The 25,863-nt window shown below is 38.9% G+C and overlaps 1 protein-coding gene and 1 long non-coding RNA gene across 2 annotated transcripts in view; one reads left to right on the forward strand and one right to left on the reverse strand.

Annotated features, from left to right (window-relative positions):
• Positions 1-25,863, reverse strand: part of LOC129143346 (uncharacterized) — a 133,681-nt gene that overhangs the window by 59,321 nt on the left and 48,497 nt on the right. The window lies entirely within an intron of this gene.
• LOC743986 (protein LLP homolog) lies at positions 8,679-9,309 on the forward strand. The gene has a single exon (XM_054679416.1). The coding sequence runs from the start codon at positions 8,718-8,720 to the stop codon at positions 9,105-9,107; it is 390 nt and encodes a 129-aa protein (XP_054535391.1). The 5' UTR covers positions 8,679-8,717; the 3' UTR covers positions 9,108-9,309.

The following is a 25,863-nucleotide window of genomic DNA, read 5'->3' on the forward strand; positions in this document are numbered from 1 at the left end:
CTTTATTGGCCAGGCACAGTGGCTCATGCCTGGAATCCCAGCACTTTGGGAGGCTGAGGAGGGTGGATCACCTGAGGTCAGGAGTTCGAGACCAGCCTGGCCAATATGGTAAAACCCCATCTCTACTCAAAATACAAAAATTAGCCAGGCGTGCTGGCAGGCACGTGTAGTCCCAGCTACTCAGGAGGGTGAGGCAGGAGAATTGCTTGAACCTGGGAGGCGGAGGTTGCAGTGAGCCGAGATCACGCCACTGCACTCTAGTCTGGGAGACAGAGCAAGACTCTGTCTCCAAAAAAAGAAAAAAAAAAAAAGAGGTGCTTTATCAGATGGTGGCTGTGTGGGCCAGTCCAATCTCTCCTTGCTTCAGGAGCTGAGGTAGGAGGCAGAGACCATCAGAGACACCTTGGAGATCCAGAGAGACCAGATCATTGGGTAGTACCAGGTAGACCTAGCTCAGCTCCCCCTAGCCATAAGCACCTCTTCTAGTTTGCACCAAGGCTCCTTATGTGCCACCTATGGCCTGGGAGAAAAAACAGAATGGCTGAGCACTGAAACAGAAGAGTTGGGATTTTTTTTTGATACTTCTACTACCCAAGACTTCTCTGAATAGTTTCCTTATAACTTTGGGGATATAAAGGGAAGTGTGGCAGGAATATGCAAGCCAAAGATTATGCATGTGCTCAATAAATGTGTATTAAACTCCTATCCTGGTTATAGCAATAAATAAAATGAAGATTCCCTCTTCTTCTGGATCTTACATACTACCTGGGAAGGCAGTCAATAAATAGGTTAAAATATGTACTTTAAAAGCTCAGAGGAGAATATAGAGTAGGCTTGGATACAGGCAGTGGAGAATTTTCTTAGAGTGTCGGTTTTACCCATAAATACTGTGTGTAGAAATTTCAATGTAAGAACTAAGGAATTGATTATATTGTGTTATACAAATATCTAATGACTGTTTAGGATTTTTTTCCTAATGAGCTTTCAAAGACTTGATGGAGAAGTGTGGGGGGAACTGCAACACTCTATAAGAGGCTGAGCTCCAGACTCCTGAGAAAAAACATTTACTCGGCTGGGCGCGGTGGCTCACGCCTGTAATCTCAGCACTTTGGGAAGCCGAGGTCGGGGGATCATGAGGTCAGGAGATAGAAACCATCCTGGCTACCACAGTGAAACTCCATCTCTACTGAAAATACAAAAAAAAAAAAAATTAGCCAGGCATGGTGGCGGGCACCTGTAGTCCCAGCTACTCGGGAGGCTGAGGCAGGAGAATGGCGTGAACCCGGGAGGCGGAGCTTGCAGGAGCCGAGATCACGCCATTGCACTCCAGTCTGGGCGACAAGAGTGAAACTCCATCTCAAAAAAAAAAAAAAAAATTTACTCTTCTCTGTAGCTAATGGTAATTTGATAGAAATTTCTGAAAAAACACAGACTTATGATTACCTGGGTACATCTTTGTTCCATTCAATTGAATGAACTTAAGATAAAGTGTACACCCAATTTATTGCCTCATTGCCTCCAAACCACCTATTTTGTCCTATATTGCTAATGAGACTTGGCATTTATTTCAATGAGTGCTCCTGAGTCATCCTTTTAAGTTACAACAATTCAACCAAGGTGTGATCTTGGTTCACCCCTGCCACTTAAAATCTGTATAAGATGATTTTCAACTATGAGCTTACATCCTGCGGGAAATCTGAAGGTTTTCACGGGCATATTTAGAATTTCTTGGGGTTTCTATTATTCTTTTGTTAGCCCTGGCTCCGATTTCCAGCTCTATTCAATACTCTCCTGCATTTTGTGTCTTGTGACTGGGCCCTTTATTCTTTTTTTGGTGTCTTCTATTTACACATTGCCAACCCCTCAGTACTAACACACACTCCTCCATCTCACCCACACAAGGCAGCTCTTAGAGATAAACATTTGCTGAAGAAAATGAGAAAATGCTAGAGATCTTTTCTTTTCTTTCCTTTTTTTTTTTAGAAAGGGTCTCACTTTGTCAACTACCCCATGCTGAAATGCAGTGGCACGATCATAGCTCACTGCAGCCTTGACCTCCCAGACTCAAGCCATCCTCCTGCCTCAGCTTCCCAAGTAGCCGAGACCACAGGCATGCGCTGCCATGCCCAGCTAATTTTTTTATTATTTATAGAGACAGAGTCTCCCTCTGTTGCCCAGGCTATTCTTGAACTCTTGGGTTCAAGTAATCTTCCCACCTCGGTCTCCCAAAGTGCTTGGGATTGCAGGTATGAGCCACTGTGCCTCGCCTTAGAGAAATTGTCAATGGACAATTGAAAATTGGACATCACTTTTCTCTATTCTTAACCTTAATGATTATTGTCAACTCAAGATCCAAATTTTTATAAGTTGACCCAGCACCTCCTACTTTCCCTTCTACCTCATTAAATCTCCTCTGTTCTCCATTGCCCACTCTCCCTATCAATTCTATTTTTTTGAAAAAGAAGTTTGGCCAGGGTTTATTTCCTCCTTCTAATATATTTCTAAATGCCTTACCTTCCACTTTCAAGGAGTTTATCAAGGTTTTTCCCCAAATACAATTCTTTCCCTCAGGGGGAATAAATTACCAGTCAGTAAAATATTTTTCTAACTTCTCTATATAAAGAAATTTTAAAATATCTCATTTATTTTAGATAAAATAGTGACCACCTCAACGTAACCTCTCATTTTCCTGCTCAAGTGGAAAACCATCATGAGTCTCACCATCACCATTGCCACCACCACCATGATGGCATTTTAATAACAGACAACTTTCTTGTATTATATTCCTTCTGTTGACAAAGAAAAATGGAATGGCAATGCATTTTTTAAAAATTGATTTCAGCTAGCTTAAAACAAGGGTAATTGTAAAGCTGGACATTTGTGTCCTAAGGAGATTCCTCACTGGGCAAATGGCTCAGTAATGGCCACAGTCTTTTAGCCAGTCTTTACACTCACAAGCCCGGCTGCACAGTGTGAAATTGAAAAGAAAAAGTAACGATGTCTGTTCTGCATAATATGTAAACATTTGGCATCCTTTGTGAGCAAAGTTGTGCTAAGAAACAGCTAGAAAAATGTCATTTCCATATATATTTAGATTTCACTATCTCTGAGAGTTCAGTTGTTCTTGATGTGTGTGTGTGTGTGTGTGTGTGTGTGTGTGTGTGTGTGTGTGAGATTACCTAATGATTACCTACTTGGACACCAGAAGAATTAGGAGACCTATCTGCAACTCACACTGGTGGGAAACTATAGAAGAGGCTTATAGAAGTTTACTTAGATGTTCACACCTGGACTGGACTGGAGGTGAGGCTCAGAGTAGCAAATGCCCTATTGGAGCCTCCAGGATGTTAGTTTAGACTTAGAGACTGATGGGATGAGATGACTCCATAGTGAGTAGGCAGCATTTTCAAAAGACAGATGAAGTAGAAGGGAGCTCTCTTTCAACAGAAAACAAATTTGAACACTGGGGAAGAAAGGAAAGCTAGGAACTGCAGTGGACCCACTGCAGTGGACTTTGGTTTGCTAGGGGCTCAGTTTCCCTCACATATTCTCCCATCTTCATTTTCATTCCTTCTGACCCCCAACCCTCACCTAACAGCATTTGAGAAGGTCATATAACCACTTGTGCACAATGCAGTGTGGAGGACAAAGAACAAGGTGGTAAAAGCAGACGGGTTCTGCCCCATATTCTTCCTTTGATGGGCCCAAGAAGGATGCAACCTGACAGTAAGGGACACTGCCAGGAGTTCTAGGCCATCAAAGGCAGTGGACAGGACTGAGCAGTCGCCCCTGCAGAGCCAAAGTCAGTGAGATAAAGCAAGAGATGACTCGGGAGGGATAGGAGTCCAACTCTATGCCCCAATATATACCAAAGGAGGTGACCCTCAAAGCGGGTGGAAGGCAGAGGCTTGGCTTATTCCTGGTGGAAGAATCAAATGGCATTGGGCACCTCAGATGCATCAGCAATGTCAACTCAACAATAAAGGACATTGTGTTATAGTAATGTGAAATGAAAGAAAAGAAATATTCTTTTTCTTTTTTTCTTTTTTCCTTTTTTTTTTTTTTTTTTTAGACGGAGTCTCGCTCTGTCATTCAGGCTGGAGTGCAGTGTTGCAATCTCGGCTCACTGCAACCTCCGCCTTCTGTGTTCAAGCAATTCTCTGCCTCAGCCTCCCAAGTAGCTGGGATTACAGGTGCCCGCCACAACGCCTCGCTAATTTTTGTATTTTTAGTAGAGACGGGGTTTCACCATCTTGACCAGGCTGGTCTTGAACTCCTGACCTTGTGATCCACTCGCCTCGGCCTCCCAAAGTGCTGGGAATACAGGCATGGGCTACTGCGCCTGGCTTTTTTTTTTTCTTTTTTTTTTAGACGGAGTCTCGCACTGTCGCCCAGGCTGGGGTGCAGTGACGGATCTCAGCTCACTGCAACCACCGCCTCGCCTCCCAGATTCAAGCGATTCTCCTGCCTCAGCCTCCTGAGTAGCTGGGATTACAGGCGCCCACCACCATACCTGGCTAATTTTTGTATTTTTGGTAGAGATGGGGTTTCGCCATGTTGGCCATCTGGTCTTTAACTCCTGACCTCAGGTGATCCACCCGCCTCAGCCTCCCAAAGTGCGGGGATTACAGGCATAAGCCACCGCACCCAGCCCAAATATTCTTTTTCTAATGCTTATCTATAGGCATATCCAATTCAGGGAAAGGAAATGTGAGCTCTTTGGGAGATGCAGTTTTGGAATTGAACTCTGGAAGATATTTTGGATGTGAGTGCTAACTGCGACTTTTAATAATATTAATTTCTCACAGTAGTTGGGTGTTTTCCAATTTAAAAAGGGCTGACATTTACAAAAATGTATTTCTTTAGAAAGGTATGAATCTGGTAAAAGAGAAAATGATTGCTTTGCCCACTGGGGAGGTGCTTGGGGAGACTTCCTCTGCCTCATGTCACCTGCTGGTCTTTTCTGAACTCCATACTTGGGCGGGCATCCAGCACTCTAATCCATACCACACCCTCCTCATTTTGGCTCTTGAGAGAAAAACTGGTAAACAGTTTGGTTTTAGACAGCAAGTTCATGCCTTTAGTAATAAGGAAAGCTTATTTCTAACTTCTCTGAAAAGGATATAATAATGCCTTTAATAAGGAAACCTTATTCTGACTTCTCTGTAAAAGAAATAACCATAATGCTTTTGTTGAAGTGACATCACTGAACTATAATTATTTTCTAGTACAGAGGGGTGTGTAAGGAGGAATTTTGTAGAATATGTAATGTGCAGTAGTAATCCCAGCTACTCGGCAGGCTAAGGCAGAGAATTGCTTGAACCCGGAAGGTGGAGTTTGCAGTAAGCCGAGATCACGCCACTGCACTCTAGTCTGGGTGACAGAGTGAAACTCGGTCAAAAAAAAAAAAAAAGAAAGAAAGAAAAGAAAGAGAGAGAGAAAGAAGGAAGGAAGGAAGGAAGGAAGGAAGGAAGGAAGGAAAGAAAGAAAGAAAGAAAAAGAAAAAAAGAAAGAAAAGAAAGAAAGAAGGAAAGAAAGAAAGTTCAGAGTAGAGGTTTTTCAAGATATTGTGATAGTTAACTTTATGTGTCAACTTTGCTAGGCCACAGTCCCCAGATATTTGGTCCAACATTATTCTAGATGTTTCTATGAAGGCATTTTTTTAGATAAGATTAACACTTAAATCAGTAGACTTAGAGTAAAGCAGATTACCCTCCGTAATGTAGATGGGCCTTACTCAGTTTGTTGAAGGCCTTAATAATAATAATAATAATAATAATAATAACAACAACAATAATAAAGCCTGATGTCCCCAGGGGAGATAATTCTGCCAGCTGACAGCCTTTGTTCTCCATCTGCAACATCACCTCCTTCCTGGGTCTCCAGCCTGCCGGTCTACCTTGCAGACTTTGAACTTGACAGCCTCCACAATCATGTAAGCCAATTGCTTAAAACCTCTCTCTGGGTGTGTACACACACACACACACACACACATACACACACTCTCTCTCTCTCTCTCTCGGTTCTATTTCTCTGGAGACCCCAGGCTAATACAGATATTAAGAATATCTTGCACCATAACTATTCCATTAATAAAATTCCATTCTCATTTTTTATTTGAAGGAGAGAAAATCATTTTATAAATCAAGAGGATGTGCCAGTTTACAACAGTTTTGTCCAAATGCCAATTTACCCTTTCTTGAAAAGGTACTCTTGAAAGAAGATAGAAATCTCCACCCCTTCCATGAGCCACAGAATTAGTAGGGAATCCCTTGATCAAAACTAAGTGTCATATTGGTATTCAAGAAATTTTCCATAATTACACATGAATTCAATAAGAATAACCCACCTGCTGCAGGATGTGAGAGGGAACCTGACAGAGAATAAAATGGAAAGACAGAGCTGGTGGCACCAAATGACCACAGTCTACCTGCTGCAGGGGATGGACTCTGGAGATAGGGTGGATTCCAGATATTAGTAACAGCACAGTGACAAGAAAAGCTTCAAGTAGCTCATCCTACCAAAGTCACTTTACTACAAATAAATCACAGAAATCCCAAAAGCATTGCATTCAAATCATAAGAAGAAAAACCTCTTACCTTCAAAACTCTTTCCCCACATGCAAATCCCTGGTGGCTTAGCTTAAAAGCCAGAAGCATTTGAAAAGAATACTATTTATCTATTAATCATGGATTTTTCTGCCAACTTTTTCAGACTAAAGATTGTTCTGATATGTAAGAAATTCAGAAGAAACACTAGATTTGCTTTTAAAAGAGTAAGCTTCCTTTATAAAAAAGATTCTATTTTACTGTACAAATTAAATTAGGAGTTATTTTTCTCAAAAGCACTGATTTCTAAATTTTTTGACTATCATATTTCTACAAGTGTCATTTAAACTACTAATCAAAATGTTCAAAATAACTGAGTTAAAGTAAAATTTAACAAATACATATTTCACAAATTAAAATATCTTTAGGTATGCAACCCTAACCATGAGTGTATATTTAGAAATTATATTCTTGTAATATTTACTAATGTGTCATGACTGTTATAAAACAAATAAAAAGGTAGAACATTTTAGAGAACAGTGTAAAAAATAAATTTTGAAAGATCTAGTATTCTTTCTTTATTCCACAATAGGTGGTCTTGTTTAGACCCCACGTAGGGGAAGACTGCCATAGAGAGCACCTCTTCAGTTTCTGGCCATCTGAACTCCTATAGAGTATTAATCTACTGGAAATATAAAAGTGATAACTTTATTTTAGCTTGATAAATACAAATCAGTCCAATGTGGCCTAAACTATTATTATAAAAATTGTTCTAGAAATTCCTTTATCATAGTGATATCATACAAATCTCTGACTTTTCTCCCTGATGTGTTTCTGGGGAAAGTGCTTTTCTAAAGTCCTCAAGAAGCCACTTCAGTACTTCCTCAGAACATAGTTTCATATCTCTTTGTTCAGTACATTTATCTTTGCTGCTTTTTTAAATGGCACATCACGTTCTACATTTGTGATTTATTTTTTAGCCGTTCTGTCTCCCACAATACAAATTTAAACTTCCAAGGGCAGGCAAAGCGTCTTCTGTGCCTCTCATTGCTCTGCAAGTAATGGGTGATCCTTAGAGTCGTGTTTACTCAGTTCTTCAGAGAAGGAAAGTAATTGATGATCTCACTCTGGTCAGAGAAAGCAAAATAACTTTAATGGTGTCAAACAAATCGCAGTGGCCTTTATTCATAATGCATTCTCTTGAAAGGCCAGCTTGCTGCAAATATATGCCCTGGACCAGCTGAGCAATAAAAAGAACAAGGGTTTGTGACACAATGTTCCAGGAAGTCTGCCAGCCACGTTCCTGAGCCTTCTGCAGGGTAGGAAAAGGGCAGCTAGCTTCAAATGCAAGCAAGCCCAGGAGAGAATGAGAAGAGCACAGTGTACCCTCAATACTTGTCAACCCTAACATGAGGATGCACTTGGTCACCATCTTCCAAAAGGAAGGTCAGAACCTCTGAACCTTCCTTGTGCAGAAGTTTTGAAGGTCTGAAGGTGTGCTAGTGGTCCACAGATTCACATTCAAGATACTCAGAACAACAACAAAAAAATCAGGACTAAATTGAGCATTATGATATCATTGTTAGTCATTCCTCCAGTAAAGTAATGAGTTATTTACTATAAAATGTGAAGTACATGGGAAAAAGTATCATGCTGCAAAGGACCATGAAATTTATTTTGTTTCCACAGAAAACACAGTATCTCAGAAATGGAAGAAAATTTCTCTGCCCAACTCCTTTGTTTATGTCAATTTTTTTTTATTTAATAGGTGAGGAAGCTGAGCATTGGAACTTGTATATTTTCTGAAATACACAAGTAGCTAGTGGAAGTGTCAGGATTGGATTCAGGGCAGAATAACACAAGAGCTAACACCAAGAACTAATTTATTTTATATTTAGTCCTTAGGTCTTTGAAGTATTAATATTTCAGTGTTAAATAACTGGGGAGGTGGGAAAGGGGATAGGAGCAGAAGAAATGTGTTGATTTGCCAAGTCATTTCAAGACCAAGACTCATATTTACATTTTATTTTTGATTGTAAAATTATTACATTTGTGGTAATAAGTTACATCACTATAGAATTGCATTATAAAGACAAAAACCACTAACCTCAAGAGTTGTCGCCGGTCGGCGTGATCCTGAAGTGTGTGTGTTCGTTTCTCAGGTAAAATATGGCTAAAAGCTTATGGAGTAAGTGGAAAAGAAAGATGCGTGCTGAAAAGAGAAAAAAGAATGCCCCAGAGGAGGTCAGCAGGCTTAAAAGTATTCTCAAACTAGATGATGATGTTTTAATGAAAGATGTTCAAGAGATAGCAACTGTGGTGGTATCCAAACCCAAACATTGCCAAGAGAAAATGCAATGTGAGGTAAAAGATGAAAAAGGTGACATGAAAATGGAGACTGATATTAACAGAAACAAAAAGACTCTTCTAGACCAGCATGGACAGTACCCAATATGGATGAACCAAAGGCAAAGAAAAAGTCTGAAGGCAAAGCGAGAGAAAAGAAAGGAGAAAAACAAAGCAAAAGCAGTGAAAGTGGCAAAGGGTTTGGCCTGGTAGACTCTTAAAACCTTGGAAAATGCCACATGGGATAGATGACGGATTACAATGTATACACGTGTATACTTTTCTTTCAACTGCCACCAAATGAAAACCATTTGTTTTCCTATTTTAACTTGGCCTTTTTTCTTCAATTCAAACCCAGCATAACTCCTCAAGTTTGTTTTGGGAACTTGAATAAAATATTTTCTTTGATACAAAAAAAAAAACAGTTGTCACTGTAAATAGCTATGCAAGTATTATTTCAAATCTTTTTCTGTGTTAGCCTAATACGCATGCACACACACTCATTTGTATGATACATTTATGCACATATATAAACAAAAATGTTTTTTGTTTCAAAATGGGTACATACTAGGCAAATTGCTCAGTAATTTGCTGTTTTTCACCTAACAATAAATCAGAGATGTCTTCCTATGGCAGCATGCATAGATCTGCCTCGTTCTTTTTAATGGCAATATCATATTTCATAGTACGTATGTACTGTTGTTTATTCTCCTATTGAGGGAAAAGTAGGTCAGTTCCAATTAGTTACTCTTAAAGAAAATGCTGCGTTAAACATATGAACCCCAATTGTGATGCTATTTCTTCAGGTCAAATATCTAAAAATGGGATTGCTGGGTCTTATTGCTGAATTATTTTAACAAGACTTGTAACACAGGTGTTTGGGGTTTTTGTTTGTTTTCAGAGGGGATTTTTCCTACACATTTAAGTAAAACCTTTGAGAAACTACTTCAACTAGATGCTGAATTACACCCCTAGTGTGTATTCTCTTGTTTTCTGAGTCCACTTTTAAGATCTCTTAATTATAAGATTTTTTTAAAATTTATCTTGAAAAGCAATATAATGAATGAAAAATGAGTACAAGTCCATGAATATTCATGTCCCACGGTACATGTTTGGAAATAACTTTCATTTTCAAACTCTGACCTACTTATGACCTTCAAAGTTATACTACTACACTGTGATACAAAACAGCTTTACATCACAGACTCTAAAACAAAAGAGCAAGTATCAAAGATAGCATATTTGATGATATCAACTGGTCCTTCTTCACCTCTCACTCCTCTCTTGATATTTGCTAGGCATCCCTAACATTAAATTTTAAAATCCTTCACATGCGCCAGGTGTCACATATACCCCTGAGACAGCAGCAGTTACAAACCTATTCAAGCATGCTGCAGGAAAACTTGATCTTAGTCCATTAGTACTTTGTAGAATTTCAAATTGGGAAAGACTTTAGAATAAAGAGAGGAAGAAAACTAACTTTTACCAGAACACCTGCATGTGTAGACACTCCTTGGAGATCACCTCTTCTAATTTTTCACAGCCTTCTCGCAGGGGAACTATCCACAGATCCTAAATGAAGATTGTTCAAGGAAACTTACACAGCTGGTACATGATGGATCGGGAATGCAAATCCAGATCTTCTGACTCTAAAATCTATGTTCGTTCTGTTCCTGGAACTGCCTTTGTAATTGTCCATTCGGAATAAATGTTCTCTCATCTATACCAGCAGTCTCCAAACTTTTTAACACCAGGGACCGGTTTTGTGGAAGACAATTTTTCCACAGACTGGGGGTGCAGGATGGTTTTGGGGTGATTTAAGCACATTACATTTATTGTGCACTTCATTTCTTTTATTATTACATGGTAATATATAATAAAATAATTATTCAACTCACCATAATGTAGAATCAGTGGGAGCCCTGAGCTTGTTTTCCTGCAACTAGATGGTCCCATCTGGGGGTGATGAGAGACAGTGACAGATCATCAGGCATTAGATTCTCATAAGGAGCATGCAACTTAGATCCCTCGCAGGCACAGTTTACAATAGGGTTCATGCTCTTGTGAGAATCTAATGCCACCGCTAATCTGACAGGAGGTGGAGCTCAAGCAATAATGCAAGCAATGGGGAGCAGCTATAAATACAGATGAAGCTTTGCTCGCCTGCCCCTCACCTCCTGCTGTGTGGCCCAGTTCCTAACAGTCCATGGACGAGTACCGGTCCATGGCCCAGGTGTTGGGGACCCCTGATCTACACCATATAGGTGAGAGAATGTAAGTGTTTTTTCTGAAGCCCACATAGCTAGCAACAGTGCTAACTTCCAATCCAACATGACATCCAGTGAGATTGATGGGTTTAGTGTGATTTTGCAAATGGCCTTAATCCCGCCTAACACTCAATATTCAAATAGGTTTCTGTCTCCTCCTGCTGCTTCAGAGTCACTATGTTCCTATCTGTCTCCAGGGTCTGGGTTTCTAATGTGGACGTCACAAACATTCCTTCTGTCTAGTTACTTTCTCTCTAAAGGCTCTCCATTTCTCCACGGTATGAGCATAAACCACAATTGCATTTTGTGTATTTCTTTCCATTTTCACTGCAGAATTTAAAATTCAGCAATATGTAACACCAATCTTAAATCCACACATGGCCAAAGAGAAAGGAGAAATTGAACAGCATGTTGTGGTTGACATTGCTCAGATACTCCAAGGAACTGGAATAGTAATTTTACAGCTGAGATGGAATTAGGGCTCTCAGTTCCAATGATGAAGAGACAGGTCCCTGTAGTGGCCTCTTAGGAAACCATTGCAGTCCCCGTTGTCATTAAAAATACTCATAAACTCTTCAGCAATAAAGTCTGTGGCTGCTATCTTCTGGAACTTCTGAAGAGGCTGACTGAAACTTCATGTTTCAGAGACTTTTTACAAATAACCACTGGATAAACAATAACTTCACCAAGGTTCCCCTTAGTTTGATTTTATCTTCAGTTAGCTACTAGATTTGAGCTGTAGCAATCTGTACATTAGATCCACATACTGCATAGCTTTTTTCTTTACTAGAAATTTAAGACTATAAGAGGGCTCTCATTATATTTAAAGCATTCATCAAGTGAACAAAACTAAGTGGGTTTAAGTAGAATTTACTATACACACTTAGAGGAACTAAATAACTGACCCTTTCCTTCCAGTTAAAGGCATCAACTTGAAAATTATGTACTATTGTATTTTCCAGTAAATTGGAGATAATAATCATAGTAGCAACCTTTTGTCTATATATTAAAGAAGACCCAGGAAAAATGAATTGTTTTTTAGTTTTCTTTTGAAATGTATCTTCCACAAATATTTTCTGGAACTCTTCTATATGGCAAAATCTGTAATTCAGGCTTCAGGGCCTCTGTTCTCACTGTCTTTCTCGCTACATGGAATGAGCAGAAAGATATTAATGAAAGATTGACTATGTCCAATTTTCTATGAGTAAAAACAACAGCAACATCAATATTTCAGGATCTGGAAAAAAAACATGGCTATTCTCTTTCCTTGAAAAGATTGTTAGAAATCATGGCATTTTAATGAATTCAAAATAACAGAAGAGATTTTTGGGGCTGTTTGGCTTCTGAAAGTGCAGAGATAAATCAGATTTTCCATAACTTATATTTGAGGAAAAGAGATCCGATACTGTCCCTTTGTAGACCCATGGCAGCGTGAGGTACAAAGTAACCGGTGATCTTTTCATCACTGTCCTGGTGGACTTCTGGTTTCCAGGCAGTTTCAGCTGTCACATTTGCTTAGAGTTTACTGAGCTGTTTTTAGTTACCCATTCAAATATTCATAAGAAGCGAGGACGGCGGTTTGCTGTTTGGTAACAACTTCATTTTCGGCTCACACTCAGCTTGTCCTTGCCGACCGCTTCTTTGGACCCTGATTGGGCTTTACGTGGTCATGTGGTGTTTCAAGGATAATGGGGTTTCCTTGGGAGTAGGCAAAAGAAACGTGTTCCATCTTTTATCTCTGCTTGGCTGGATGATGCAAATAATTACAGAAGACAGTTATGGATTATTTGAGACAAGTGAAATAATCAAACCTATATCAAGCACTGCTTTGTGCTACCTAAGGCGGCAGATCCTTTAATTATTCACCTTGTGAGACTATGTACACCTCAGGAAATACTAAAATGGCAACATATTGGTGCAAATATTTACTCAACAATATTGTTCTGGGATACAATAATGAAAGTACGTTTAATCTCTTGATATGTTCTTGGAAGAAACCAATGGACTGTACCATTTCTTAGCACAGGAGAATCATAACTCTTCATTAGAAACTCTCTATTATTTGATTAAAACTCCGGTTAAATAAATCCTTTAGGTAGACAAGTTCTACTGCTTAGTGGGAAGCTAGTATCTAATATATGAAATAGCTGCAGTAATAGTATAAATAAGCAATAGTATAATACACAAAGTGCAGTTCTTTAATGAAGCTATAATATCAGCTATACACTGTAATTTTATCATCTAGGTTGCTGCAAAAAGACTTGTCCATCAAGATACATTTCTAAAATAACTTTATGCTTTGACATTAAAACTCTGAATTATCTGGGCTATACTGTACACCATATTTAGAGAAAGGGATTTTTTTTAACCAATTTATTATTTACATCAAATAATGCTCATTTTACAAGCAGAAATGTATGCTTTTTTATTGAATTTGCAGCTACTTTTTTTTAAAGACTGCTTTACATTTGCACAGTTCTTCTCAACATGAATACACATTCTGATGCTCCTGAGAGCATTTGTATATTCTAAAAAAGACTGAGCAGGTAAATTCTGTATTATTTCATTTGGATTAAGGAAAAAAACAACCCTATCCGAGGCAAAGCAAAAGGAATTTCAATCTCACAGCCACTGCCCGATAAAAACCTGGAAAAGACCATTAATCTCATTTGTTTTCATTATAGCAAGGCTCGTTACCACAACTTTAGTTAAGGGAGTGCCAACATTTACACCAGCAATTATATATCAGCAAAATTAGTTCTAAAAAATGAAGCTCCTGGTACTATAAACCCTACATTATTTGCTGAGGTCTTTACGTGTTGGAATGGAGGAGGGTACATGTTTTGAATACTTGATAGAATAAACAATTCCTTAAATAATACCTAGCAGACACTGTAAATAATATTAATTCCTAAATGAAGTACCAACATTTCTACATATATGATATAATGTTTTATCTTTTAAAAGTAGATTTTTTTCCTGACATGTTTCTTCCATCTTTGTAAGAAAGTATAAGAAAATGTAAATTTACTCTTTCCTGTTAATCTTTTTAACAGTTCCATGAATGAAAGCGCTATCCAAAGTAGAGATTTCAAACACCAGCGGATGGTAAAGGGAATGCATGTTAGAAACATGCTGTGCATTAAACAGAGGCAAAGACAACGAAGGCTTCATTAAATCAGAACATCTAGCTCTAGTGACATGAAGGAATCTGAGGACTGTGACCTACAGTCCATGTGGTAAAATGCTGGTCTTCTATGCAACTTAGAAAAAAGGTTAGAATGAATATTTCAGAAGTGTCCTTCTCACCGAAAGCAAATTTAATTTCAAGCAGTAGGAGAAAATGGATCGTTAAGGTTTAGTAGGGTTTCACTTTTTCAAAAATTTAGGTACTGTGGCTACACTGTTTATACTAGGAAAGGCAATCCTTTCTTCCCCACCAGCAATAAGATATCCCAAGGCAGGGTCCAGAAACTGCATCAGTCTAAGGGAGGTAAAATAACTTCCAAAGGGGAGATGTGAATGCCAGGTAGTTTATTCAGTGAATGCAGGATGATGATGCACTTAATAATTACAATTATTTATTGAAGCCTTTGTCTGTGACAAGCACTTTACATCTCTCATCTGATTTAGTCCCCATGTTAACTCAGCAAGGCAAGAATATCTCCATTTTATAAATGAGAAGACTGAGATTCAGAAGTATTATATGAAACGGTCAAGGTCACCTTCCTAGCAAGTGGCAGAGTGAAAATTCAAACTCAGGTTACCTAAATCCCATCTACATGCCCCTTTCACTATATAATACTGCTTGAATTAATAGTTAATAGGCACTATCCTGTCCTCTGGGACTTGTGGAGACAACTATTTCAGCAATGTGGCACTTATCAAAGAGAACCTCTATGGAAGTGTGATCCAAATGTAGGTGAATTTTAGAGAAAACCCAAAGAGACAAGCTGGATGTGATCCTAGCTGCTGCAGCCAATGGAGACTTTTAAGAGTGAGAAGAAGGAAACAAACTTGGAAAAAAAGACTTCTGAGCAAAAATCAACGAAAAGAGATAGTCTTATAAAAACCCTGGTCACGCAGTACCAGAAGGCAGTTTGCATTCATTTTAACAGAGGAGTTGTAGACCATGTAAGCCTTAGAAGAACTATGTCGTAATTTCTAAGGCTAGGAGCATTAGCACAATAGAAATATACTTGATTCATCTTGACAAGTTCAAGACCTTGCTTTGCACATGAGACTGAAAGCTCTCAGTCATTGGTACATAACCAATGATAGAAGAAAATGACCAGTCCATCAGAGCTTGACAGGGATCCACATGGAGTCCCTACAGTGGAGCGGAAGATGCTGCTGAGCCAGATACTGATACAAGGGGACTCAGAGCAGGACCAAATGTGAAGCCCAGCCATTCTTCAACGACTGAAACCCAGCCATTCTTGTCTAAAGATTCAACCAATCCCATCTCATGGGAAGGAACTGGAAATTAATGTGCCAAAACTACATCCTAATTGATCTATAATATCATTGGAAGTTGTGATGGTTAATACTGAGTGTCAATTTGATTAGTTTCAAGGATGAAAAGTATTGTTCCTGGGTGTGTCTGTGAGGGTGTTGCCAAAGGAGAATAACATTTGAGTTAGTGGACTGGGAGAGGGAGACCTACTTCTTCTGTCTGTTTTATTCTAGCCACACTGGTAGCTGATTAGATGGTGCCCACCATCTAATGAGTACACCACCCACTCAATCTGGGTGGGCACCATATACTCAGCTGCCAGTGAGGCTAAAATAAAGCTGCACTGGTGCCCACCAACTCAATCTGTGTGGGCACCATCTAATCAGCTGCTGGTGTGGCTAGAATAAAGCAGGCAGAAGTTGGAAAAAGTGGACTTGCTAAGTCTTCTAGCTTCCGTCTTTCTCCCGCACTGGATGCTTCCTGCCCTCGATCATCAGACTCCAAGTTCTTCAGCTTTTCGATTCTTGGATTGACATCAGTGATTTGCCAGGAGCTCTTGGGTCTTTAGCCACAGACTGAAGGCTGCACTGGTGGCTTCCCTACTTTTGAGGTTTTGGGATTCAGCCTGGCTTTCTTGCTCCTCGGCTTGCAGACAGCCTATCGTGGAACTTCACCTTGTGACCATCTGAGTCAATTCTCCTAATAAACTCCCCTTCATATATACATCTATCCTATTAGCTCTGTCCCTCTAGAGAACCCTGATTAATACAGAAGTTCATGTATATATGTATACTTGAGTATAAGTCATTTTCAAAACTTTACATGGTTTAACCTGTTGTATTAGTCTGTTCTCATGCTACTAATAAAGACATATCCAACACTGGGTAATTTATAAAGGAAAGAGATTTAATTGACCCACAAGTCCAACATGGCTAGGGAGGCCTCACAATCATGGCAGAAGGCAAATGAGGAGCAAAGTCACGCCTTACATGGCAGCAGGCAGGAGAGCTTGTGCAAGGGAACTTCCATTTATAAAACCATCAGATCTCATGAGACTTAATCACTACCACAAGAACAGTATGAGAGAAACTACCCCCAGGATTCAATTACCTCCCACTGAGTCCCTCCCAGGACACACGGGGATTATGGGAACTACAATTCAAATGAGATTTTGGTGGGGACACAGCCAAACTATATCACCTATTTATCTGATTTTTTAGTTTTTAGTCTTCATAAAATCACAAGCTAAAGATTACTGTAAGTAAAAATTAAACAAAAGTACTGAATTAAATGCACCCAAATGATAGTTGAAGGTGTCATTCTGATACCCAGATTGGGGTAGGACACATATAATAACATCTAACCTTTCGTTGAGTGTCCACTAGGTTTCAACAATCCTAATCCTTAAAATAATCCTACAAATAAATATTAATATCATGCTTTATGTCAGAAAGAAAGCTAAATTTAAGAGAAATTAAGAGACTCTCTCAAGATTTTTCAGTTACTGCTTGTAGGATCAAGATTTAGATCCAAAAACAGGCTTTAAAGTCCATGCCTTTGTCACACTGCAAGTTACCCACCCCCACAAGATTATGCATCAATACCCAGAGAGTGGACCTAAGCATTGACAATTATCAGGTGCTTTTGCTACCTTTTATTTAAGAAACAAGTCTGAAATCTAACCACAAAATGTTTCAATACTTCATAATTTCCCTAAGATCAGGAATCAACAAAAAAGGAAGATGAGTGAAAATATAGTCAATGAACTTCAGAATGAAGCAGTGTGATATGGCTTGGCACTGTGTCCCCACCCAAATCTCACCTTGAAGTGTCATAATCCCCACATGTCAAGGGCGGGACCAGGTGGAGATAGTTGAATCATGGGGGCAGTTCTCCCTGTGCTGTTCTCGTGGAGGTGAATGAGTACTCATGAGATATGATGGTTTTATAAGGGGCTTCCCCCTTCAATCGGCACTCATTCTCTCTTCTGCTGCCCTGTGCAGAGGTGCCTTCTGCCATAATTGTAAGTTTCCTGAGGCCTCCCTAGCCATGTGGAACTGTGAGTCAATTAAACCACTTTCTTTATAAATTACCCAGCCTTGGGTATTTCTTCATAGCAGCCTGAGAATGAACTAATACACTATGTTTAACGATACATAATGGTAAAATGAGTGATTAATTCAAATTACATTGTAGAATAATCAATCTAACATGATGTCTGGTATCTAATAAAATGTCCATCATTTTTTATTAATTCTGAGATGAGCCTGCTTTTGTGTTTTTGCATTATAAAATCAGAATGCATCTCACAATTGCTATCAGTCAGGTAAAATTGCAAAGTAGTTATCATCACCTGCACATCTTTGAGTTCAGTTGTCATTCCTAGTGACCCAACTGGACAATCACAACCCATCAATATTTCTGTCAACAAACCATTTCAGGCCCACTTAAGGAAAAAATATGAGTCCTGGCTATTATGTGAAAATATTCTATTGGTACCTCAGATAGTCAAGTAAGCACAGGCATCAAATCTTCCAACTAAGGATCAACTGCTTCAAAGAAAATCCCAGAGACAATACTGGAGCATTCTTTTAAGAAGTTCTGCATCATTAACACTCTGAATGGCACAGAGGATGGCAGTGTGAGGAAAATCATGAACCCCAGCAACTGAGCCAACAGGATTTCCAGAGAATTGGAGTCTGCATGTGAACAAATTTTAGGAATGCCTTAGCCATTTTTACTCTATTTTCCTTTTCCTTTTGATGTGTACACAGAATGAAGTATCAATTCTAAAAATATTTTCATAATTAAGTCTTAAAATAATTCTCCACAATGTATAAACTAAAAATCCTAACAAGCATCGTGGGTGTGTGCACACGTGTATGTGTGAGAGATACAAAATAAGGTACACTTTTCAATTGACAAGGTCTCAGATTTTATAAAATTTGTAAGATTTCCAAATATTTAAGAAATATATTTCAGTCTTATTTCTATTTCTCTGTGTGTGGCTGTATTTTTTCAAGCATAGTCTCCAAAATGTTTACATCTTTTAAAGAGACATCAGCTATCAGCCTCAACGTTGGAAGATGTTTAACCCTGTGTTTAGATTTTTTAAAAAACTATTTCATTTAGGCCTGAATAGACTTACCAAAAAATGTGGCTTCATCATATTTCTCATTATATAATATTCATAGAACAACCGTCATGCACTCCAAGATGCTGTACAGAATGCAAAGAATATCCCTCTTTCTAAAAAGCTTACCTTCCAAGACTATGTCCACAGGATAGGTAGATCTACTTTCTGTTGAACATTTGCCTCATCAAATGACCAGTAATAATGCAAATAATTAGCATAAATATATACCAATTAGTAATATTTACATATACTACGTTGGTATATGTAAGTATTCGGTGTCTCTGTTCAAATGCTACAGGTTAATTCCTTTTAGGAGATTTGAAGCTATAGTTTTCAATTCCAGAATTGGAAATAAGACAGAAAATTTGACAGTGAGGAAAGAAAAGTCTACATGGGAAAGAGAAATTATATGTCTCAATTTCAGTGGAATGAAGATAAAAATTAATATATGATGTTGTCAACCTTGACCCATGCTCCTTCCACTCCATATATTTAAAAAAATTGTCTTTGCCCACTCGGCTTTACCTGTACATTTTCCACCCCATAGGCGTTTCCTTTTTACCAGCCTACTTCCAGGCTTTTATGAGGCCTATGAGGCCAGGTAAGACAATTACAACAAGACACAGGATCAAGGAAATGAGAGGAAAAGGGAGGATAAGAGAGTTTAGAAAAGGAGAAAAAAGGTAATTTATTAAATTAGCTGAATTGTAAACATTGAAATCAATGAAAAAATCCAAACATAATTTAGAGTGTATAATTTTAAAAAGTCAAAATGTGGATCTCGGTTAGTGTCTGGCCTTCTCTTTTTCAATAGTATTGTTTCCATAATAGTCCATTTTGCAGAAATAAGAAGGAGAATAAAACTTAGAGAAAAAGAGGAGGCCAAAAGGGGTAAGGTAGTGGCTACTTGCAGAAACCTGAAAAATGTATGTGACAAAGGTAAGTTTGAGTTACAAAGAAAAAGCAACAGCAACTTCCCCCTCTGGTCTTTCAGGTGTTATCTAACATCCATCACACTTATCAAGTAGAAACCTTTTTTAGAAGGTAAGTAGAAAAAAAAGGACAACTGAGTTAAGCAAGCATGTCTTGGCCGGTGGAGCATGGGGTTGGGAAATTAGGTGGAAGGGCGATAGTCTACCTTTACAGTAAACCGGGCAATTTTCCTCTTCCAAACGGATCTTCCTTATTAGAAAATGTTTCTAAAATAACTGTAAATATGACTTTCTAAATGATAACATAATATAAAATGGGGACTGAGGGGAAATAGCCTACATTTTACTAAAGAATTGTATTTATTTGTTATTTAGGAGAGAAACATGGAGAGTTGTTTCTGCAGAGATGTGTGGGGGAGCATATTACATGCAAAAGCATAAAAAATGCTTCTAGTTTCAAGTTGTTGCAAATATGCCTGCTTGGTTGCAAACTAAATAGGTATTTATATGTGGTAATAATTTAGGCAATTTATTGTTGATTTTGAGAATCAGAAAGACACGGGGTAATCCCAGGTTACATATCAAAAGTGGAATGATTACCAATTAAAATTTACCATCCTAATTCCATTCTGAAAGACAGTCATAAGCTAAGAAGAAGAAAAAGATTCACGATGCACATATTAAAAATATGAAAATGAGGCCGGGTGCCGTGGCTCACGCCTGTAATCCCAGCACTTTGAGAGGCCGGGGTGGGCAGATCACCTGAGGTCGGGAGTTCCAGACTAGCCTGACCAACATGGAGAAACCCTGTCTCTACTAAAAACACAAAAATTAGCCGTGCTTGGTGGTGCATGCCTGTAATCCCAGCTACTCGGGAGGCTGAGGGAGGAGAATTGCTTGAACCCGGGAGGCGGAGGTTGCGGTGAGCCGAGATTGCGCCATTGCACTCCAGCCTGGGCAACAAAAGCGAAACTCTGTCTCCAAAATATGTATATATATGTGTGTGTGTGTGTGTGTGTGTGTGTGTGTGTGTGTGTGTGTATATATAAATGAATGGTTTACAGATTAATTTTCAACTTTCATTGAAAAACTTGGAGTCCTAGCAAATGACTTGGAGTTGTGTCCAATTACCAAGTTACATACAGTTGCCAAAATTCAGCTCTCTTCCCCAGAGGCATTAATTGAGATTATAGGAAATGCACAGCAAAATTGAAGATGCAGCTTTTTACCTTTTTAAGAGGATTAAAATAGAATTTGGTTGTTTTTAATAAGCTTTTATGTGTATTATGTGTCTGCGTGTATATATTGGGTACACACACGTATGTATCTCTATGTATATTTTTATATGTAGATAAGTTGTGCCTATCTCCTTTGGACTCTAACAACTAAAATGTAATAAATCAACCTTTTGTGCACTAACAAATTTAAGGCTTGACTACTCCATACACTCTGGTTTTAGCACTTACTGGAATCAAATCATAAATACCCTTAATTTTATTAAAATGCAGTTGTTATTTTCCTTTTGCTCTGGCTTATGATGATATAATACCAAAAATCAACACACTGTTTCATATCACCCACTTTCAAAACTATAGTTCAGATATGGTAATAGAAAAGCTTCTTTCTATACTGGCATCTACTCCAGTTTTCAAAAGCAAATACATAAAGGACATGTTTCAAGAATGAAAAGATGATATAAGCTAAAATAAATAAGTTATTTCTAAGACATAAGTAATAATTGCAATGTAAGTTATATAAGTCTCAGTGACAGTACTCTGGCAAAGACATCCATTTATCAGTCAAAGCAACTAATTCCATGTTCTGTGAATGGCAGAATGAGACCAGGTTCGACTGATTTATGAAGTGATTTTTTTTCCATTCTATTGAATGATTGAGACAAAGGACCTGCAGCAGTGGTGGTTCATATTTTCTGTTGAAGTGCCAATTTTTTGTATTACTTTTGTTTTGTTTCTAGTGGAGACACTGTTGTCTCATTCACCTACCTATGTTGAATAAGAAATGTTTAACTCTAGGCTATTCAGGATGAATGGCCCCAAGAAAGTAATTGAATAATTCCTATCTTTCTCACATCCTGCTTTGAGTGTCATATACGGGAAAAGTATTTATCTTTGTATATTCTTTTAAGTCCAGCATGATCCCTAGGATGTAGGAGGCACTAAAAAGAAATTGTAGAATCAAGTTGAAATGGCCTCTAAACCTGCTGGATAGGCAGCAAACTGTGATGGGGAAGCAAAAAACCACAATTTCATAATCCTGACTTGGGTACTTACAGGCCGGGTAGACTATGGGCAGACTCAGTTTGTTCACCTGTCAAATGGTAATAACCAGTTTCTACCTTATAGGGCTGAAATGGGGATTAAATAACACAGTGCATGTAAATTGCCAGTTACCAAAACAAGGAGGATGGGTCAGGCTATCACTAGGTTTAAGTAAGAGGCCATCTCCAAGGAAGAGAATGGTCTAGAAAAATGACATTCTGTCTTTCCCTTCTTCTAACTTTTTTTTTTGAGACAGAGTCTTGCTCTGTCACCCAGGCTGGAGTGCAGTGGTGCGATCTCGGCTCACTGCAACCATTGCCTCCTGGACTCAAGCGATTCTCCTGCCTCAGCCTCCTGAGTAGCTGGGATTACAGGCGTACGCCACCACGCCCAGCTAATTTTTGTATTGTTAATAGAGATGTGGTTTTACCACGTTGGCCAGGCTGGTCTTGAACTCCTAACCTCAAGTGATCCCACCTGCCTCAGCCTCCCACAGTGCTGGGATTACAGACATGAGCCACCGTGCCCTGCCCCTTCTTCTAACTTTTATATAGGCAAGTGGATTCCAAGTGTTGCTTTTAAAGGCACAAAAACACAAAACACACACACGGGCACACACACATACAACAATCCCAAAAGGTAGCCTGAAGCCAGAAGGAAATGAAAGGTGGATAGAAACAAGGCCCATCTGTCAATTTATCTTGGCCATAAACACGGGCCTTGGGATGGCCTCCATATTTTTGCTAATGCTTTTTTGTTCTTGTTTCCCCTCACTCTGCAGCCCCACATCAACTGGGAGAACCACTTCATCCCCTCCCCACCAGCTGCTGCCCAACTCACTGCTTAACCAATCATCATTACAGCCATATAAGGACTCCCCAGAAAGTCAAGGCTCAGGACATCACTCTTAATTCTGTTCTTCTCAGAGTGCGATACCAGTGCCCCCAGGTGGATCACTACATGGAGAGTACAAAGAGCCTCAGACAAAAGCATGGAGTATCTATTTTATTTAAGGATTTGGACTACAGAGGAATGTCTTTACACTAAGACAAATACAGACATATTATGGAGTAGAATGTAATATTGTCATGAATTTTTCAGACAAAATAATGGATGTTAAAGAAAATTCAAGCAAACTGAGAGAGGGCGGAGCCCAAGGCTAGGTCCTAAATGCCCCCATTTCCCAACTCATGAGTATACATACTTCCTTCCCTTGGTCATTCAGAGTAATTTTCAGACAAAGACTGAGAAGCAGTGCCTAGCACATTTTCTTAGATAGACTTCTAAATGTTTCATAAGAAAGTGGGTGTTCTAAGGAAAAAGCTGTGCCCCTGAAGGTAGAATCTCATCACGCTAAACAGTATAAGAATGTCTAATTCATCACATTTGCCATCTAGATCTATTTTCAATTGCAGATTGATAACATATATTAATAGCATTAATTTTAAAGCAACTAGAAAGTCTATCCGGTAAAAAATATCACACGTAACCACAAATATCTAATTGGTAAAAATTGCTGAATGCAAATCTTCTCTTTTGGCCCAATTTTATGCATTGGTACAATGTTACATGGGTTTTTTTGTTTTTTTGTTTTTTTTAGATGGAGTTTCACTCTTGTCGCCCAGGCTGGAGTGCAATGGTGCATTCTCGGCTCACTGCAACCTCTGCCTCTTGGGTTCAAGCAATTCTCCAGCCTCAGCCTCCCAAGTAGCTGGAATTACAGGCACCCGCCACCATACCTTGCTATTTTTTTTTTTTTTTTGTATTTTTAGTAGAGACAGGGTTTCACCATGTTGGCCAGGCTGGTCTCGAACTCTTAACCTCAGGTGATGCGCCCGCCTCAGCCTCCCAAAGTGTTGGTATTACAGGCGTGAGCCACCACACCCGGCCAATGTTACATATTCTTAATAAAATAAGTTAACAAACATCCCATTCATGCAGCAAACTATTGAGAAGCTACTATGCGCAAATAATTTTGGTTCATACAAAGTGAAATAAAATGTGGGGTTTTCTTTCAAGATATCCACAATCTAAGCCCTGTGAAACAGAATGTAAATCACATACATAATTTTAAATGTCTTGATAGCCATATTAATAAAAGGAAAAATAAGTAACATTAATTTTAATAATTCGGTATTAATTTCAATAATATATTTATTTAACCCAGTATGTCCAAAATGTCATCATTTCAACATATAATCAACAAAAAAAAGTATCATTAAGACATTTTACATTCTTTTATTATAGTGAGACTTCAAAATGTATTTTACACTTGCAGTACATCTCATTTGGACTAGCCGTGTTGCAAATGATCAAAAGCCACATGTGACCAGCAGTTACTATATTGGACGGCACAGAAATGAATCATTAATAAATACTGATTAAGCCCATAATTTAAAAATTGCAGCTGCAATACCAGTTCCTGAAGATACAGTGGTAAATGAGATGTTATCCCTGTCCTCACAGAGCACACATTCTGGCAAATGATGACAAAGAATAAGTAAAAGATAATTATAATACAAATGGTGAGTGTTACAGGAAACAAGCCCAGGAGTGGTGTAGAGACTGCTCAGTGGGAATGGGGTTGAGAGCCTGTTAAGGGATGGGGTAAAGGGTTCTGTATTAGTCCATTCTCATGCTGCTAAAAAGGCATACCTAAGACTGGGTAATTTATGAAGAAAAGAGGTTTAACTGACTCACAGTACTGCAGGCTGTACAGGAGGCATAGTGGGGGAGATCTCAGTAAACTTACAATTATGTCAGAAGGCAAAGGGGAAGCAAGCACAACTTCATATGGTAACGGGAGAGAGAGAGCAATGGGGAAAGTGCCACACACACTTAAATAATCAGATCTCCTGAGAACTCACTCAATATCACTATAATGGCAAGGGGAAAATCCGTCCCCATGATCCAATCACCTCCCACCAGGTCCCTCTCCCACTATTGGGAATTACAATTCTACATGAGATTTTGGTGGGGACACAGAGCCAAACCATAACCATATCAGGCTCTATTTTAAATGGAGTGGCTAGGGGAAGATGTCTATGAAAAAAGAGCGTTTAAAGCAGAGAACTTGCATTAGTTTTCTATTGCTGTTGTAAGAAATAACTAGAAACCTCACAGCTTAAAACCACACAAACTGATTACCTTACAGTTCTAGAAGCTCGAAGTCTGAAATGGGTCTTATGGGGCTGAAGTCAAGATGCTGGCAGGGCTGTGTTTCTTTGGAGGCGCTAGAAGAGAATCCATTCCTTCCCTTTTCAGTGTCTAGAGGCTGCCTGCAGTCCTCAGCTCATCACCACCTTTGTCCTCAAAGCCTAAAAGCTCCTCAACCCAGCTTCTATTTTCACATCTCCTTTGCTGACTGACTCTCCTGACTCGCTCTTTTGCTCATAATGACTATTATGATTAAACTGTCCCCAGCCGGATAATCCAGGCATATCTTTTCATCTCAATATCCTTGACTTAATCACATCTACAAAGTTCCTTTTGCCATGTAAGGTAATTTATTCACTGGTTCCTGGAGATTAGGACATGAACATCTTTGGGAGGCCACCATTTGCCTGCCATAGACCTGCAGGATACAAAGGAGTGGAAAAAGAGTGTTTTCTATCTAGACTCTAGAGTAAGAAAGAACTTGGCAAATTCAAGGAACTGAAGGAAGATCCATGTTACAGTAGTACAAAATGCAAGGGGAAGAATGGTGCAAGACAAGGCTGGGAGCAGGGTAGGGGCCAGAACACACAGGGCCTTTTAGGCCATGTTAAAGAATTTGAGTTCATTCTATTACCACTGGGAGCTAGTTGAGGCTTTTAAGAGATTATTACCAAATAATCTAAGCAGTAGAATCAACTGTCAAGTAATCTAAGCAAATTTAAGCAGTAGAGGTTATTATCAAA

This window comes from Pan troglodytes, chromosome 13, assembly GCF_028858775.2.
Source record: "Pan troglodytes isolate AG18354 chromosome 13, NHGRI_mPanTro3-v2.0_pri, whole genome shotgun sequence".
Lineage (NCBI taxonomy): Eukaryota > Metazoa > Chordata > Mammalia > Primates > Hominidae > Pan > Pan troglodytes.